Source organism: Gigantopelta aegis, chromosome 4 (genome assembly GCF_016097555.1).
Source record: "Gigantopelta aegis isolate Gae_Host chromosome 4, Gae_host_genome, whole genome shotgun sequence".
NCBI lineage: Eukaryota > Metazoa > Mollusca > Gastropoda > Neomphalida > Peltospiridae > Gigantopelta > Gigantopelta aegis.
Window position 1 is genome coordinate 89,523,825 of NC_054702.1, and position 17,725 is coordinate 89,541,549.

General features: G+C 36.2%; 1 protein-coding gene across 6 annotated transcripts in view; it reads left to right on the forward strand.

The window, feature by feature from the left end:
* LOC121371365 (centrosomal protein of 170 kDa protein B-like) overlaps positions 1-17,725 on the forward strand; it is a 141,073-nt gene that overhangs the window by 39,843 nt on the left and 83,505 nt on the right. For all 6 annotated transcript variants that reach the window (XM_041497195.1, XM_041497196.1, XM_041497190.1 and 3 more), the window contains exon 2: positions 1,414-1,530. In XM_041497195.1, coding sequence (XP_041353129.1) covers positions 1,414-1,530 — 117 coding nt within the window. The remainder of the gene's footprint in view (positions 1-1,413; positions 1,531-17,725) is intronic.

Here is a 17,725-nt window from a genome sequence, read left to right on the forward strand (position 1 = left end):
AAATACATGAAATAAAGTTCATATATGAATCAGTAAGTATTATTTTCGTGTCTTTTTTGTAATTTTTATTATTTTTAGATCGGCTAATGGTGATTAAAATTAGGCAAAAAATCGAAAAAGTTGCGTTTACTTATGGGCATTTGTGGCCAGCTGTCCAGTATTTAGGTCCATTATTCCCGATAACAGTGGTTTTCTGACCAGAATTTTTTTTAAAACCCGAACTACAATTCATATTGCAATATTTGGTAATTTTCGTTGTTGGTAAAACGATCAAATTTATTATCAAATTAGCTGTCACAATCAGCTATCGATCCCTGAAAATGACCGTGACGTGCCGCCATTGTTGTCAAGCGAAAATACTTGCCGAAAACCACTTTTTGAACTCAAAATTTCAAGGTATTTTCAATTGAAAAAATCAAAACAAAAGCCACCATTATGAAAAAAAATCTTTTTTCATTTATTATGTTTCCGTTTCCAGTGAGTGTCGTGTGCAAAACGGCGGGAAATATGAATTGGGGAATGCACTGTATACAGTGTACAGTATGTCGACTGACGTGACGTCGGAGCGAGATATCTCGCCTGCAGTACTCAGAAGGTTAATGACACCTCTAGAGCACATTGATTTATTAATCATTGGCTATTGGATGTCAAATGTTTGGTAATTTTGACTCGTAGTCACCAGAGGAAACCTGCTACACCTTTCCTAATGCAGCAAGGGATTTTTATATGGACTTTCCCATAATTGGTTAATTTACAAACCTGTAACAAATTTGGATACAATAGAGTCTGTGACATTGAAATACCCTTAAAAATAGACTAAAATATGATTCAGTAATCATTACTTCTCAGATACACATGCGTTTTTAAAAATATGAAAAATGCATTATGTGGTATTGGAAACACCAGGATGACCAGAAACACTTCGGTTATATGGAAATGGATAATCTAAACAATAAAATATAAGTAATGTTTGATTTCAGTGATCATAAACGGCTATAAACAGTGAAAAATATGCCTAAGTGTTTAAACACTAGGGTATGTCCCTTTAATGAAGTCATAGACACAAATGACCTACTAAAATAACATTTATGGTCACTTGGGACATTTGGTCATGGCCATGGAACACCTTCCAGTGTGATCTACGAGTGATCTCTGACATGGGTATGTAAGAAAATAAAAAGTTATATCAATTCAACATTCTGAATTGTTAAAATATGCTTTAAAGAAAAAGTGTTTGTGACCTTGTTAAATTTCACACCAGTTGGGTGTTTAGGCATTATGTAATGGTACCCACTGGGTCGGATATTTCAGTTGTGCCCAGTATTGGTCATGCATGTTCACTATACTTAAAATTGTCTTTAGTAAGTACTATTTACTTTATTAAAATTTCATCATTGTTGTTATTTCTTTCAGGAGGAGGGAGGTGGCCAATCCGAGGACTGGTACCTTGTAGATGGAAAGTGCCACAAATTCCGTCTCCCTAAAACGATGTTATTCCTTGGGAAGGAAGAATGTGATGTTGTAGTTAAGGTAACATTTCATTAAATGTGTTTGATAATATACACAAATTCCGTCTCCCTAAAATGATGTTATTCCTCGGGAAGGAAGAATGTGATGTTGTAGTTAAGGTAACATTTCATTAAATGTGTTTGATAATATACACAAATTCCGTCTCCCTAAAATGATGTTATTCCTCGGGAAGGAAGAATGTGATGTTGTAGTTAAGGTAACATTTCATTAAATGTGTCTGAGAATATACACAGATTGTTACATGTATTTGAATATGTTCAGGTTTAAATGTAGCATAAATAATCAAACCTGTCTATAAAGATCACCCTGATAACCTATAAAAGTTACTTTTTTAACTTCCTTGGGAGAACAAAATGCAGCTGTTATTTAAAAAAACAAAACATTATGGCCACAACTCAATCTTATTAATATTCAGCCAACTTTAAGTGTTGCTGTAGAACCCACTCCAATGACTGAAGAAGTCTATACAGTGCCATGTGACGCTATGTGACAATGAGTGTGGTTTCTCTGTTGATGTTGAGTGTGGTTTCACTTGTGTACCTGAGGCCCACCATCCATGTGGACAGGAGCCCAAAGACTGAAAAGCAATGAGATCTCTGGGTTGGATTCCAAAGGCTTTCCCATGTCCACTTCCATTAGATTCAGGCATGTCCTGTTTCTGGTATGACCAGTAGCATGATCCAGGGCACTGTGTTGGCTAGGGTTTAGTGTCGAGTAGGAGTCTGGGAGGATATGTCGCAGCTGGTATAGCAGCGAGAGAAATAAGCAGAATTTTTCATTTGTCAAGTACATCAAGAAATCTACTTGTCTAGCAATATTTTCACTTGTCCAAATAAATATTTTCTTTTATTCAAGTACACAGACCGTATTTTTTATTGGTTAAAATTAAACTGCATTGAAAATTTTTACTTGTCTACTGGACAACCATTGAGGTCCATTTTGCTTGTCCGAGCAGATTTTCACTTGTCAGGACAAATGGACAAGTGCTTATTCCGAACACTGTATAGATAACCCATTGATTTTGGTCCCCTTTGAGTTGCTGCTGAACTTCCATACTCTAAAAACCTGATTCAGTAGATGATGTCATAGCTGCTATTGCAGACGTTTCGAGGAGATGAGATAAAACATTGTGTTATAATGGGATTGCAAATGTAGAGCAGCATTGGACTTTGTACATGTACATGTAAGCACAAAATAACTATTTTATGGAAACCTGAAAATACCTAACATAGCTTAAAGGAAACATGACACGAGACCATATTATAGCTCATTTTAAAAGAAAAATGATATAAAAATAATATACAAATAACTTTATAACAATAAAATACGTGTAGTTAACTTAAAATGAAGAAATTACGCTAATCAGTATCAAAGTACGATTTATGCATATTTCTTCGTGAGCGTTCGGAAAAAAAGGGAAGTGACGTCAGAGCCGCTGTACTCTTCCATTGTTGTTAACTGTTTATATATGGAGTAAGGGGCTTACGATCTTTTCAGTCCAACAGTGCCGTACTGCGCGGCCTTTGGGTGTAAAAATAAACACTTTAAACGATCGGGATTGTCTTTTTATGGTTTTCCAAAGGATTGTATCCGAAGAAAGACGCGTGTATTTTATCGCAAAAGAAAAGATTGGACACCAACACCGCATAGTACTTTAGTGTCAGCCTATTTACAGCCCGGAGCCCGAACGTTACCCGGAGACAAATACAGTACTCGGTTGCGAATGCCGAGGTGTACATTGTACATATTTGGCACAAAGATACACCTCAGCATGATGTATTTATATATGTTAAAACAAAAATGTAGAATTTTTTATTTATTTATTTTTTTGGAAAAAAATAGATTTTTCATGTTAGGGCTGTAGGCCTACATAACAAAATCTGTATTCACCGTCCGAAGAAGGAAACGTCAATAAGTAATTAAATATGGCATATACAAACATGGGATTTGGCATGAGGATACATCTCAGTACGATGTATTTAAATATGTTTTTAAAAAAACGTGTAGAAAACAATAATAATTTTAAATAATGTTTTTAATCTTCGGGCGGAATACGTCACAAAAACGTTCCTCATCGCCCGAAGCCCCAAAGCAACACGAAGCTCAATACAAAATAAACCACTACTGTCGGTGTCGAAATAACTATTATGTTTCATCCACGGGCTGACTTGAGAATCGGAGTGTTGTTTTAGTTTTAGTTCCTTTCTTTCCGTGGCCTGCACATGTGATTCCTGATTGGCAGGTGTATATTGCAGGGTATCGACCAGGTAAGTGATTACCACGGTCTAGACATATGTACAAAATACGTGCCAGTTTTTTTAAGATCACAGGGTATTGTGGCGTAACCTGTCGCGACTATAGTACAATGTTAATGGACATTATCAGCCGCCCTGCTTCATTACTGTAAATAATGCTGTAAAACCCTTGATTAAGTAGACTTTCCCATCTAAAATTACAAAACTGACCAATTACGTAGTACCAAAGAAAAGAAAATTATCACTTGGGTATCGTGAGTGGTCGTTTTTACTCTAACGCACCCAACCAATAGGCCTAATAATATGCTACTTTTTTTTATGAGAGAAAAATACTATAACCCCATTTCGTTCTATTGATGCAAATAGAAATATATTTAGTTTAAAAGTTGATTATAATCTCAAGTCATTTATGTTGTTTTACAAGCCAGGTTAATTAAAGTGAAGTGCCTTGTCGTAAATTAGAGCGTTTGTTTACACTGTGCATACAGATTTCATTATGTACAGCCCGAACATAAAAAAATGCGATATTTTCTAAAAAAAACCCACCCAAAAATGTTTGTCCTACATTTATATTATTTACATATTTAAATACATCATATCGAGGTGTATCTTTATGCTAAATATGAACAGTATACACCTCGGCATTAGCATCCGAGTTTTGGTTTTGTCTCCGGGTTACTTTCGGGCTCCGGGCTGTAAATTGGTCGACCGGTCTGGTCTGGCACCATCAGTTTCTCCACCCTCTGACTCGCTATCCTTTTTTTCTTCAGTATCACTGTTGTAAGTAAATGTGTGTCTTTCTTCATTTACTAACAGCTCATATTGATACGGCAAAACGTTTTGCGAACGAACACTCATTGTTTTGGTAAGCTGTGCAAGTCTTAGATTCTTTATGCGTGGTACGGACTAATGCTTTTAAGTGTAAGGCGTCAGATCAAGAGACGCGTCTCTGACGTCACGGACCTCGTGATTGCCCTGCTCATTAAAGATCAGCAATTTCCGCTAAGAGCTCGTATCTGGGGTTCTTTTATGGAGATATTTTAAGTAATTAATTTTTTATAAAAATTTTTTTTAGGTGATTCAATTTATAATTAATTGTACATGGTTGGTGCCAAATATGGTTTACGTGACATGTTTCCTTTAAGTAAAAGTAGATTTGGTTAGAATCATTTGAATGCCTATCATAGCAAGGCAATAACTTTTAGTGGCAACAATACATTGTATTTAATGCACTTATTTTTTTGACAAAACACATGTCGGTTTATTTAAATATAAAGTAACTGTAAATTACAAAAGATAAACATATCGGTGCTCAAGCTTACCAATCTTTAGTTTGGTTTCAAACATAGTCTAGACAAATTGCATATATAGTCCTGATAAAAATATTTACTCAGTAATCTTGTCTAAAGTGCCTGAATACTTTGATATACATGTATGTAGTATATTGCAAACAATATAAAAAGAAAGTATTGGTTGTTTAAGCATGTTTTAACTCTTGTTATCTGTCAAACTAGGTATGGCCTGACAAAAGGATAATTGTTTCCAGTCGACCAACACCCATATCTTAAATCTCTTCACAATTAAAATAGATTTGTTTTTGGTATTTATTCTTGTTGCTTGAAAACAAGGTAGAATTAACACAAATGTTGGGGGGGGGGGGGGGGGGGGGGGGGGGGGTGTCTTTTTTTTTCTGTTGCATGCAATATTGAGACAAGAACATATAAATACTGGTCTTTAATTGATTTATGATGTAAACTACCATGTTTTTTAAATTCATATACCCATTTTTTTTTAAATGGCTTGAAATGGGGGAAAACCAACAGTTTAATTTGAGAGCAATATATATTTTTAGTCAGTTGTCTTGAAAAAACAAATAGTTCATTAAATTATAAAAGGTATGTAAGATATAGTAAGCTTTATGGAACACTAAACAGTGTGTGGCTTTTCAAATATTTATGTTACTTGACTTAAAGAGAATTTTCTTTGCTTGAATGAGCTAGGATCAATTTCAATCACATATAAACTCTATATCTTAATTCTTTGCTAAACTCACTGTGTGTTCATATCAAAACACCTGAAGAGGATCAGGTATATTCAGCAGAATGGCAGTATATTATCCCACCAGCCTATTTGCTGACGGTAATGATGTTGTTCCTGTTGAAAAACACACCTCTGTTAACATGATGGTTGATAAAATAATGTCAGATAAGACTGCAGGAAAAACACCTGTTTTAATAATAATTGCCAACAAAAAGAACAGTTGCTTTGTGTAGCTAGAAGATTTATTTTATGTTCATTGGGAACATATGGCGAATTTGCATTTATTCTTGACACTAATGTGCTGAATTTAAAGTTTTTAATATCCATCAGGATGAGAACCCCTTGGAGTCCAAATCACTGACAGCTAGGTAATTTAAACCAAGTGACTAATTTGTTTTTAACTCAGCAGTTATATTCGAAATACTTGCTGTATTAATAGAGAATGCTACATGAATGGCTGATAGATACCATTTATTTATGAGTTGTTTTAAAAAGAGTTGTAAGATAAATGTTTATCTAATCAACACAGAATGTAGTATTCTATTTGTTACATAACTTAAAAAATAAAAAAAATAAAAATTCAAATATCTTTTCCAACTAAAACTAGTGCTTATACATTAGTTATTAGTTAACTTATGCATCACAGAAAAATCAGTTTTCAATTGTGCTTATTTTTTCATTTGATGGTATGGCATTGGTGTTCTAGTATATGTCTTTAAATTGTCATCACACATATATGTGTTATTATATGTGATGTTCTCAACAATGGACGTGTACAAATAATTATGTCACTTCATCATATTACATGCTTAACACAGATGCATTTCACATGTCTTTATAAAATATTCTTAATATTTTCTAAACTGTAATTTATTTATACATTTATGTAACAGTGTGTGAAATAAGCATTTGTCTGTCTTAACAATTATAACAGGGGACAATATTTCGAAATCTGAGGTAACCGGAAGTCGGTTCACGTGGTTTTTACCTAGGTAACCGATTGTTCGGTTACGTGAATTATATTTCTATAACCTGTGGATTACCTTACGTTGAAAATATATTTTAAATACATAATTTTTAGCTCAAACAAAGTTAAAACAAAGTACAAAAGAAAACGTTTTATAAAACAGTTTCTTTAATGATTGCAAATCGAAAGAAGTGACTTGTAGACGTTTCTTTTGTTTTCGTATGATCGTAGCATTGTAGATTTATTATTATTATTATTATTATTATTATTATTATTATTATTCAGCACTTGCCATCGGGATCGAAAAAAGTAATTTTTAGTTGCCCGAATCTAAAAACCACTGTCCTCGGGCTTTGGGCCACCATATTCTAGAACCTCTGTGCAGCTTGCGGAAGTTAACACTATTGTAAAAGGACTAAATATCAGCCCAGTACTGAAACAAAATAGATACATTTGGAGGAAAAATGCCCATATGCATGATTAGACTAATAATTTTCTTTTATAAATAACAAATAAAGGCTACCATTTGTCACTGATATGTAAAATTTAGTATACAGCAGATTAAAAAAACCCCACCAAAAACTCAAACAACAAATGTCCAGTTCCTCTGAACTATAAAACAGGCTACTCATTGGTGCATGATTAGATTAATAAAAATAAATCTTATAATAACATAAAAAGAAAGATCACAATTTGACACTGATATTTTGCAGTGGCGATGCAACTTTCACTTTATCGATGGTACTTCTATATTACAGTGACGTTCCAAATGTTTGTTATTTAAAGCTCATTATTCGATGTTAGTATTTTTCAGCTTTTGTGACATTTTTGCATTTTTGTTTACGTTAAAACCATTTTCAACCTTTGTAGAATTATAGGTAATCCAATAGTATGTCTACATATATTCCTTTAGTACGGAAGCGTATTAGTGCCACCAAACGCAATAGAATAGCTCCAGATAATTTAGGCGCCTTAGCGGTCCGTGCACATTTCTTTAAAACTTTTGGCTCGACTCTATACTGAGCCTTTGGTCGCAAGTCACAACCCTTGCAATATACCGTTGTCTACTGGTTTGCCCGCATCAAGTATCTAAAAATCAGTCTAAAACATTTGTCAGAATACTAGTAGTATGGCCTCAGACCACAATTAATTTCGCTATATGTTTCTATATAGCCTTAGTGGCTATAACATTTTTATTAATATCAGCAGGCCTGTGAAGTTTTGTATGTACCTTTGCCTGCATGGGGGACACATACTCTGAAAAGGACAACCCCTGTTGTCCAGCTCTTTCTCCCAGCATATTGGTTTAAACAGACACACCCTCTAAACCAGGCCGGAGTACACCCATTTTACACAAAAAGCACTACTTTTGCATGGGCCGGAATTACCACAAACAAGTCTTCAATGTCAACAAGTTACACATGTTTACAAACTACATGCTATCCCCTGTCACTTCAGTCAAACAGTTGTCACTTCATAGCTGTCTGCCATGAAATAATCACAGTCAAACAGCAAACTACATGCTATCCCCTGTCACTTCAGTCAAACAGTTGTCACTTCATAGCTGTCTGCCATGAAATAATAGTCAAACAGCAGACTACTTGCGCCGTCAAATTTCCGGATTTTGGACAACCAAATGGGAAGATAACTGTAATCTGAGGCCGTCTGCATGAATACACGTCTTGTAATCGTGAAGTCTGCAAGTTTTAATTTCTGATCGTCTAAAGATCACGACGTAACCGATTTGCGGTTCGTGTAAATTTAAGTTTGTGTAACCGACACGCGAACTCAACGACGGTTCGCGTGAAATTTTGTGCCCTGTTATAATTCATTTGAAGAAAATAAACCATTTTGACTGCAGCTGATTTCTCTTTCTCACATTAAAATGGAGATCACTTTTGAGACTTGTAATTGGTTGCTCCATGGTGATGATCTGGTCACAACAGCCATATTATCCAATAAAATAACACAACTGAAATTGATTACTCTGTGAGGTATAAGATAATCTGAAACTGATCACTTTGTGAGACACATTAACTGCAAGTGCCGTAAATAGCTTTTAGTTGGAAAATACTTTTATATTTATTTTAAACCTGGTTTTGATGATATATAAGAAAAATAGAATGCTACATTTGAGTCTGTAAGATGCCATTTATCTCATTAAAAATATATATTCGTCTTGCTTTTGCTGATTAGATAAGTTTTTAAAACAACTCATTGAAAGTTAAACAGTAGATCCAATGGTCACTATTGTAGTATTCTCTATGTCTACCATTTGTTGTGGTCCCTGTGACCAATAGCAAATTATTCTAACGTGAATGATAACAAGTGATTTTGATCAAATGGAAAAACCCAGGGCTTGAAAGTTAAAAATGAAAATTTTTGCACCAAATTCTTGCCCAATAACTTTCCATTTATTTTGGCAGGTACAAATATTGTCATACATGTAGATTATTGTTTTTGTGAAAAACATTCTTCATGTTTCTATCACTGTAAAATACATGGTAAATGTTAAGAAAGTGAATGGTGATGTGCAACCGTAAGACAGTTATCCGAGTTGTGTTGTGCTGAGAAGTGCTCTCACAATGCAGGAAATCTATCATGCAGTATTTTCCTGGACGCTCTAGACAACTTAGCTTATTAATCAGAAAAGCAAAGAATGAATCATAAATCTGTTGACTTTATCAAAAATTATTGTTTGACAATGAAATAGAATACCCCATCATCTCATAGGGAATGACCAAAATAGTTTTTATTTTAGTAGTATTCCTCCCTCAGCCTTACTGCTCCAACAAATCCTGAACTAAGCATACATTGTGTAATATGATATATATGTAATACTTGCATTCCAAATCCAGGTGCAAACCTGTGGTAACATGGATTTTTTTTAGAAATAACCATCACCAAAAAATACAAATACAGACTTAAATAGTTCTTAGTGTCCGTAATTAAAGAAATGTTTCACTATATAGTCTGTCCCACGGATAACGCTATGGAATTTACTACAAGTTTTTTTTTCTTTCTAAGCTGATTATTTTCTAAATTGGACACAAAAATAGTAATTTTTTGTCATTTCCAAAACATTTTTACTTTTCTTCTTACATCAAACAAAACTTAAATTATTTCAAAAATACTTTTTTGTAGGATAATGGGATGAACTAAATAAAATGAACTATGGTATCACTCAACTAATGCTATACACCTAAAATGCATGTTATGTAATACAGCAAGACAAAGTGAGGTTCAGTGTTCATTATGCAGAAAACAAACCATAACAGACTGAGCCTTCAGATTCATTTTACTTTATTCTCCAATTCATTTTGTATTTGTGTGACTGTCCTGTTTTATCAGAAGTGTTATATTTAATAGTCTGCTTGTTAAATATCGTCATGTTCTCTTCATATAAAACAGTAAACATACATTTATGTACAAGAGTTGAAATCGGTGAATTTATAATATACTCAATGAAAAAGAAAGTATAGTTGTAATGATAGTCTGTTTATTTTATCAACAAGTCAGACTCCATGGATTAAATTTTAGGAAAAGATAAAAGTACCATTACAAAGGAGATTTGATTAATTAAATGTGACTTTGTGGGTCTATGTTTACCTATCCGTGATCTTCAACTGCACTATCCCCAAAAACCTAAATCACAGTCCTCAGAAACAACAATATACAAAATGTTATATAGTCTGTGTTGTTCACCAGCATTCATTTCATTTCAACTTATTTTCGTGCTTATATCTAATTAAGGTTCAAGCATGCTGTCCTGGGCACACACCTCAGCTATCTGGGATGTCTGTTCAGGATAGTAGGTTAGTTGTTAATTGTTAGTGGTTAATGATAGAGAAGAGGGTGTAGTGGTCTTACACCTACTCATTGAATTGTTAAAACTAGCTCTGGGTAGGAGCCGGTACCAGGCTGCAAGCCCTGTTTCTACCAGCCTTATGTCTGATGGCCTAACCACGACACCACTGAGGCCGGTTTATTCACCAGCATAACTGGGAAATTAAGATCGGTGGCCTGACTCGGGATTGGGGGGGGGGGGGGGGGGGGAGGGGATGTGTTGAAAATGGGCAGAATTTTGAAAATAGCAATTAGTAAAAAAGTTAATAGAATAAAAAAATTAAAAAAAGTTAAGAGCCAAAACTAAAAAGAATTGACTGCTTGGCCGAATATTTATATAATTTGGAGCATTTTAGAAGGACAGTCCAAAAATAATTAAGAGAAAGAAGAGAGGATTGGACTATTTAATAATATTTAAAAAAAAACAGAAAGAAGTAATTTCGACATAAAATTTTGAGCGAAGATCTAAATATTTAAAGTCCGATCTACATGAGTGGCCTCGTTAGGGTGCAGAGGTTGAGCCTATGGTGAGCTGAGGAGCGGTGTCACACTCAGGGGAGCAGATGACGTCTCATGGCCAAGTCTTGACGATTCGATGGATGGTGGTGTTGTCCATTTCTGTCAGGTGAATCGCTTGGCGGTACATCTTCTGGCACCGGTGGGTCACAATGAGTCCCGTCCCATTCTCTAGTAATCTGAGTGTGTGGAGCTCATAGTGGCATCCGTCTGGTAATGGCTTCCAGTTCTGGTTGGAAAATCGGCCCCTCAGCTTCGCTGTATCCGTAGTGTCACCCTGCACATAGTCGTGGAACTGAGTCTTGAGTTTCCCCAAGGCCAAGTGCCAGTCATCCTTGCGTGCAGCGGGGTTTGGCTGTCGCACTGGCTGGACTGACGGAGATGTCGCTTTCCTCTTTCCAACCGCCGTTGCACCAACAACATCCACATGGGGCTCAATGGGAGTGGTCTGTAAAGTCGACCACTGCACCGGAGCAGGCATGGGCGTAGACGTAGAGACTGGAGGCGGCGGAGGCGATGACTGGGCCATGACAGTGTCCAACAAGCCGTATGTAGCGTCGGAGGTCGTCTCAGCCGGTGACGTTGTCTTCCTATTTGACGAAGTAGTGTGTGTGGGGGGGGGGGGGGGGGGGCGACACAGAAGAGACCGCCGCTGGCGGTTGAGCCGCCTACTTTGGTCCCCCCTGAGTCGCCCCTGGCGCACATTCCTTCTTTCTTCCTCCTCTTCTAGTCTTCTTCATTGGGTGCGAAACTCCAGCATGGGTTAGAAGTTTGCAATCAAGCCCTGGAGGATAAGTTGAGAGCGCAGGCTGAAACGTCTAGCTTCATTGTTGTCAGAGCTTGGAATCGTTGAAATGTGTGAGTGCAAATAATTTTTACATGCTCATATACTACTAGAGTTTCGAGCATGTCCATCCTGGGGCCTGTCTCTGGATAGCCAGGGGCTTGTCCCGGGACAAAAAAATTAAGCGGACAATTTTGAAATTTACATCCAAAAATTAAATAGTGGGCTTTTAAAATTTGTATGCGCATCTCTAATGTAATTAATAAAGAAAATTCTAATCATTAAATTTGGTCGCTAGATTAGATCGGGTGGTCAAAAAGAAATTAGATAAGATGGAGGGGAGTAGAGTTGAAAATGGGCAGAATTTTTAAAATAGCAATTAGTAAAGAAGTTAATAGAATTAAAAAAATATTTATATAATTTGGAGCATTTTAGAAGGATAGTCCAAAAATAAATAGGAGAAAGAAGAGAGGATCGGACTATTTAATAATATTAAAAAAAGAAAGTAATTTTGACATAAACTTTTGAACGAAGGTCTAAAAGTTTAAAGTCCGGTCTATATGTCCACATGAGTGGCCTTGTTAAGGCCGTTAGGATGCACAGCTTGTAGGAACGAGATGGGTTGCATCCCGTCAAGAAAACCCCTAGATTGACAGTCAATAGACGTTGAAGGTGTAGTGCTGTGCTGAAATACAGATCTTGAGAAGCCGGATCCGTCTGAACGAGAGAGAGAATCAGACTAGGGTATAGTCCAGTATAGGTTGGTATAGTGGTGTGGACGGGCCCGACTCCGGAGGATACGAGATGGTATCACAATAAAACAAAGTAAAGTCTAGAAAAGAGTAGTAGGGGCCGACCCCGCTTCCTATTTCTTCTTAGAGTGGGGCGGTCAATCTTCCAGTGCTGCTAGGACAGGCTCGGATATGTAGAGACTAAACGCAAACAACCGTGGTGTTCTGCAGAATGGCCGTCATACGAGTCACGAAAAAAGAAAGTCAACATAGTCAGATGGAGAAATGACATGGGGGCAAGGAATCTCGCTAAAAAAGAATCCAACCTGATGGTGCAGACTGTCGAAACAAGAAGCGTTCCAGCATTCAGTCAGTTCCAATGGCCGCTTACATCCCAGTAGAAAACTTCACTTCACTGATAAAAACAACAAAAGTGAAGGATCCCCAAGTCGAGCCGCGAAAGCACGTGCAGTGTGCACAAACACGTCTTACCGCGACGAGCTCCAGATTGGGATTGGTTGAAATGTGACATGTGGTTGTTATGGAGGACCTGAACGAACAACCATTGTGCCCGGATGTTGTATGCTCTGTCAATTTCTTACAGTTTGGGCAGTGATTTCTGATGGGCAATAATGGCAAGAGATTGAAACCAGTTTTGGGTGGTTGTTGTTTGCATATACTGATCCTATGCAACTGATGTAACTTGTGACCTACCACTTCAAGGACAGTCATGGGAGGATCTGGTGGGTGTATACTACCAAATCAAATCTCATAGACGACAATAGTAACATTTGCGGCTAAAACTCCTACCTGCAACGTATCAACCGACATAAACGCCACGGATATAAATACTACCACCCCTTACACTTAAAGTGAATCAGAAAAAAATGGGGGTCAAGCTGCTCGTTTCTGAGATAACGGATAGCGTCTATGACTACCCTAGTTTCGCACAAAATTTGAGTACTTTTTTTTACAGGTACCCCATACATGTTTTAAGCACAAGGCTACTTGACACATTGGTACTAGATGAAATAAAATTGCACATTTATTTTACCCAGATGAAACTATTATTTTTTACAACCAACACACTCACCTTTATAACCAATCACAGGACTTGTGGTGTTCACTTCTCTATCAAAAGTTCGGTACACCTCGAACTTTGACCCAGCCGGAAGTTATTTGGTATAGTACTACCTGGTGATGTTTTGTTGATTAGGTACAGTTGATTTTGTAACACCAAACTGTCTGGCAACATCACTGATAGTGATGCCTGTTTTATGCATTCCAGCTGTTCTTTTATGCTTATTTGGGGGTCAAGCATGAATTGGTCAAAAGGCATGTTATGGATGTTATTTTTTATTTATTTTTTTAATGTTGTTCCTGTGTGAGCATTCAGGAAAAAACTAGGTACATATGTGCAGGAAAACTTTCCCAGCATGTGGAAATATGCATTTGCCCTACTCTTGAGCCTGTGTCATTACCAACAGCATTCCGGCACAGCATGCACATGCAATATGTGTTGTAATAAGGAATATGTGCTCAGAGGTGTTCTAAAGTGAATAGGTGCAACAATATGTAGAAATGCATTTTCCTAATACTTTCTTTTGTTTTGTTGAGTATATATTTCAGCATTATTGACTTACATGCAACATATAAAAACGAGTTAGCAGAATGATCATTTCAATTCAAATTAATTTTTGTCAATGTGGATGTTTAATCACATCAACATTTGGTTAAAATTAAGTTAAAAATGAGATTACAGTTTGATGAAAGTTAATATGCTACAACTCATTATCATCTTTACTTGGTGATCTGATGATCATATTTTATAATGAGTGTGGCGGAGACAGCCGTCTGCACATTAACGTTTGACCGGGGTCTGAAACAACTGGAGTAGCACTTTAATGATCGAAAGCCAGTGCATGGAGTAATTACCCAAGAACGTTCCCTGTATTAGTTAGATGGTGTCTGTATTGTTGGTAGTTTTAGAGAATTATTGTGGCCATTATTTCGCCACTCGTCCATAAATAGCAGGACTGCCAAAGATGGGACCCAGCTGCCAAAAATCCAAATAGGGGATATAAGCTGAGAGTTCATTCTGTATAAGGACTGGGGTGGCAAGCACGTATAGAGAGGCGGTGGAAACGCTATCTGTTGGGCGAACTTTATTAGTCCAGTGGACATAGGTAACTATATTTTACTGCTCTGTAGTAACTGAAAGGTATTTTGTTGTGGCATTCAAGTATTATAATTACGTGTATTCTTGTTTTGCTTAGTGGGGGAAGGACAGCTAGTAATCTAAGTCAGACCGACTAAAGTAAACTGTAGGCATCGCTTACCCAAAATATATAGAGAGTGGTTATAATTATCTCTATAGGTGGTAATCCTAGTATCATGACCTGGTAAATTGTAGGTCCTCTGAATATTGGATGTATGGAAGACTGAAGATAATAATTATCTCTATAGGTGGTAATCCTAATATCATGACCTGGTAAATTGTAGGTCCTCTGAATATTGGATGTAGGGAAGACTGAAGATAATAATTATCTCTATAGGTGGTAATCCTAGTATCATGACCTGGTAAATTGTAGGTCCTCTGAATATTGGATGTATGGAAGACTGAAGATAATAATTATCTCTATAGGTGGTAATCCTAATATCATGACCTGGTAAATTGTAGGTCCTCTGAATATTGGATGTAGGGAAGACTGAAGATAATAATTATCTCTATAGGTGGTAATCCTAGTATCATGACCTGTTAAATTGTAGGTCCTCTGAATATTGGATGTAGGGAAGACTGAAGATAATAATTATCTCTATAGGTGGTAATCCTAATATCATGACCTGGTAAATTGTAGGTCCTCTGAATATTGGATGTAGGGAAGACTGAAGATAATAATTATCTCTATAGGTGGTAATCCTAATATCATGACCTGGTAAATTGTAGGTCCTCTGAATATTGGATGTAGGGAAGACTGAAGATAATAATTATCTCTATAGGTGGTAATCCTAATATCATGACCTGGTAAATTGTAGGTCCTCTGAATATTGGATGTAGGGAAGACTGAGGATAATAATTAATTATCTCTATAGGTGGTAATCCTAATATCATGACTTGGTAAATTGTAGGTCCTCTGAATATTGAATGTAGGGAAGACTGAAGATAATAATTATATCTATAACTGGTAATTCTAGTATCATGACCTGGTAAATTGTAGGTCCTCTGAATATTGGATGTAGGAAAGACTGAGGATAATAATTAATTATTCTAAGGTTGGGTGATCTTTTAACTTTGAGGGGTAGCTATATCCCAAATTACCAAGTGATTAAGTTTACGTGTGGTGCTCAGCCTAGAGGTGGTGTAACACCAGTTTTAACAGGCCATGTAAGTGCTATAACACTTACCTGGTATTATATAATACATATTTGAAACTAAACTTGTGTTGTTGTCTTTCTAGTGAATTTAACGTTGGTTAATAGTAAATATAAATATATATACAATCCTGTTCCCTGAATACCCCTAGAGCCAAGCCACTTGGGTAGAAAACTACTCAGGTAAAGTGTTCGCCAAATACACAGTCTGGGATCGATCCCCCAGTACACCACAACTGATATATCATAGACCTTAGTATGTGTTATCCTGTCTATGGATGGTGCATATAACAGATCCCTTGGTAATAATGGGAAAATGTAGCGGGTTTCCACCCTAAGACTATATATCAAAAATTACCAAATGTTTGACAACCAATAGCTGATGATTAATAAATCAATGTGCTCTAGTGGTGTCGTTAAACAAAACAAACAAGCAAAATCTTTTACATCTGGTAACGCAAGTGTCCAGCACTTGTGTAACTTGTTTAATCTTTTTGCTATCTAGTACTTAGTACTTAATGGGAACCAATTTGTGACACCCATTAGCCGATGTGTATTTTTGTGCTGGGGTGTCGTTTAAACATTCACATTCATTCATTCATTCATTCATTCATTCATTCATTCATTCATTCATTCATTCATTCATCCATTCATTCATAATGCGAACCACCATGACATTACCATTATGACACTGCCATTCTAATTGCATGGATTACACTGGTTTACTTGGGATGCTAAATATCGTTATTGTACCGGCCAACATGTTTTGCTCAATACGTGGCAGAAGAAATTCTGTATCACTATCTGTATCACTATCTTGCTACAGCAGTATAGTGCAAATACTAACACAAAGTAAATAACCATTAGTGAAAAAAATACCATAGATAAATTTTGCAAAAGCTTTTGGCAACTTTACATGATTTGAAACGGACACTGGTTGTATGCTCCTGGCTATCATTGTAAATAGGTAGCTAAGCATTACATATGTTCCAAAACATTAGCAAATTTGTTATTTAAAAAAAATTAATAGTTACAAAGCCATAGATCAGTTATATAAAAAAATATTTATATCAAGTGTAATATGGATCATATACAGGGCTCGAACATAAATATTTATCACTTATGCCATTAAAAAAACCAATTGCTGTGGGTGAAATGGCATACTGATGACAATTTTGAGCCTGCCTATGGCAATTTTTTAGAAGGTGACATTTGCAGCAAATAAATATGACTGGAAGGTTATTTTGCTGCATGTAGATGTGTATCAAACATACAAATGTTAAATATTAGTAGATAATGTATGTTCCATATATATTAATATTGCTATTGTTGAGGAGTTTTACCGACGGCAGTATTTTTTATCCAGTGGCGCAAACGTACTGTCTGTATCACAAACACCTCAGCATTTTATATCTCAATGACAGCAGATGTCATCAGTGCCGTTGTTAAATTCGAGCCCTGCATATATGGTCAATCAAGTCAAACTTGACAACTAAAAGTCTGACCACAAGCAAGCATGTATTGCTAGATACTGATTTCTTGAGATTTTCTTGGGTGATATACAATTACACACATTATTTTTTATCTACATTTGTTATCTTGATGTTCACACCAGAACTTTTGTCCTGTACGAATGTTTAAGATTGAAGAATGATAATCACATGTGTCTTCTGTATACAATTTA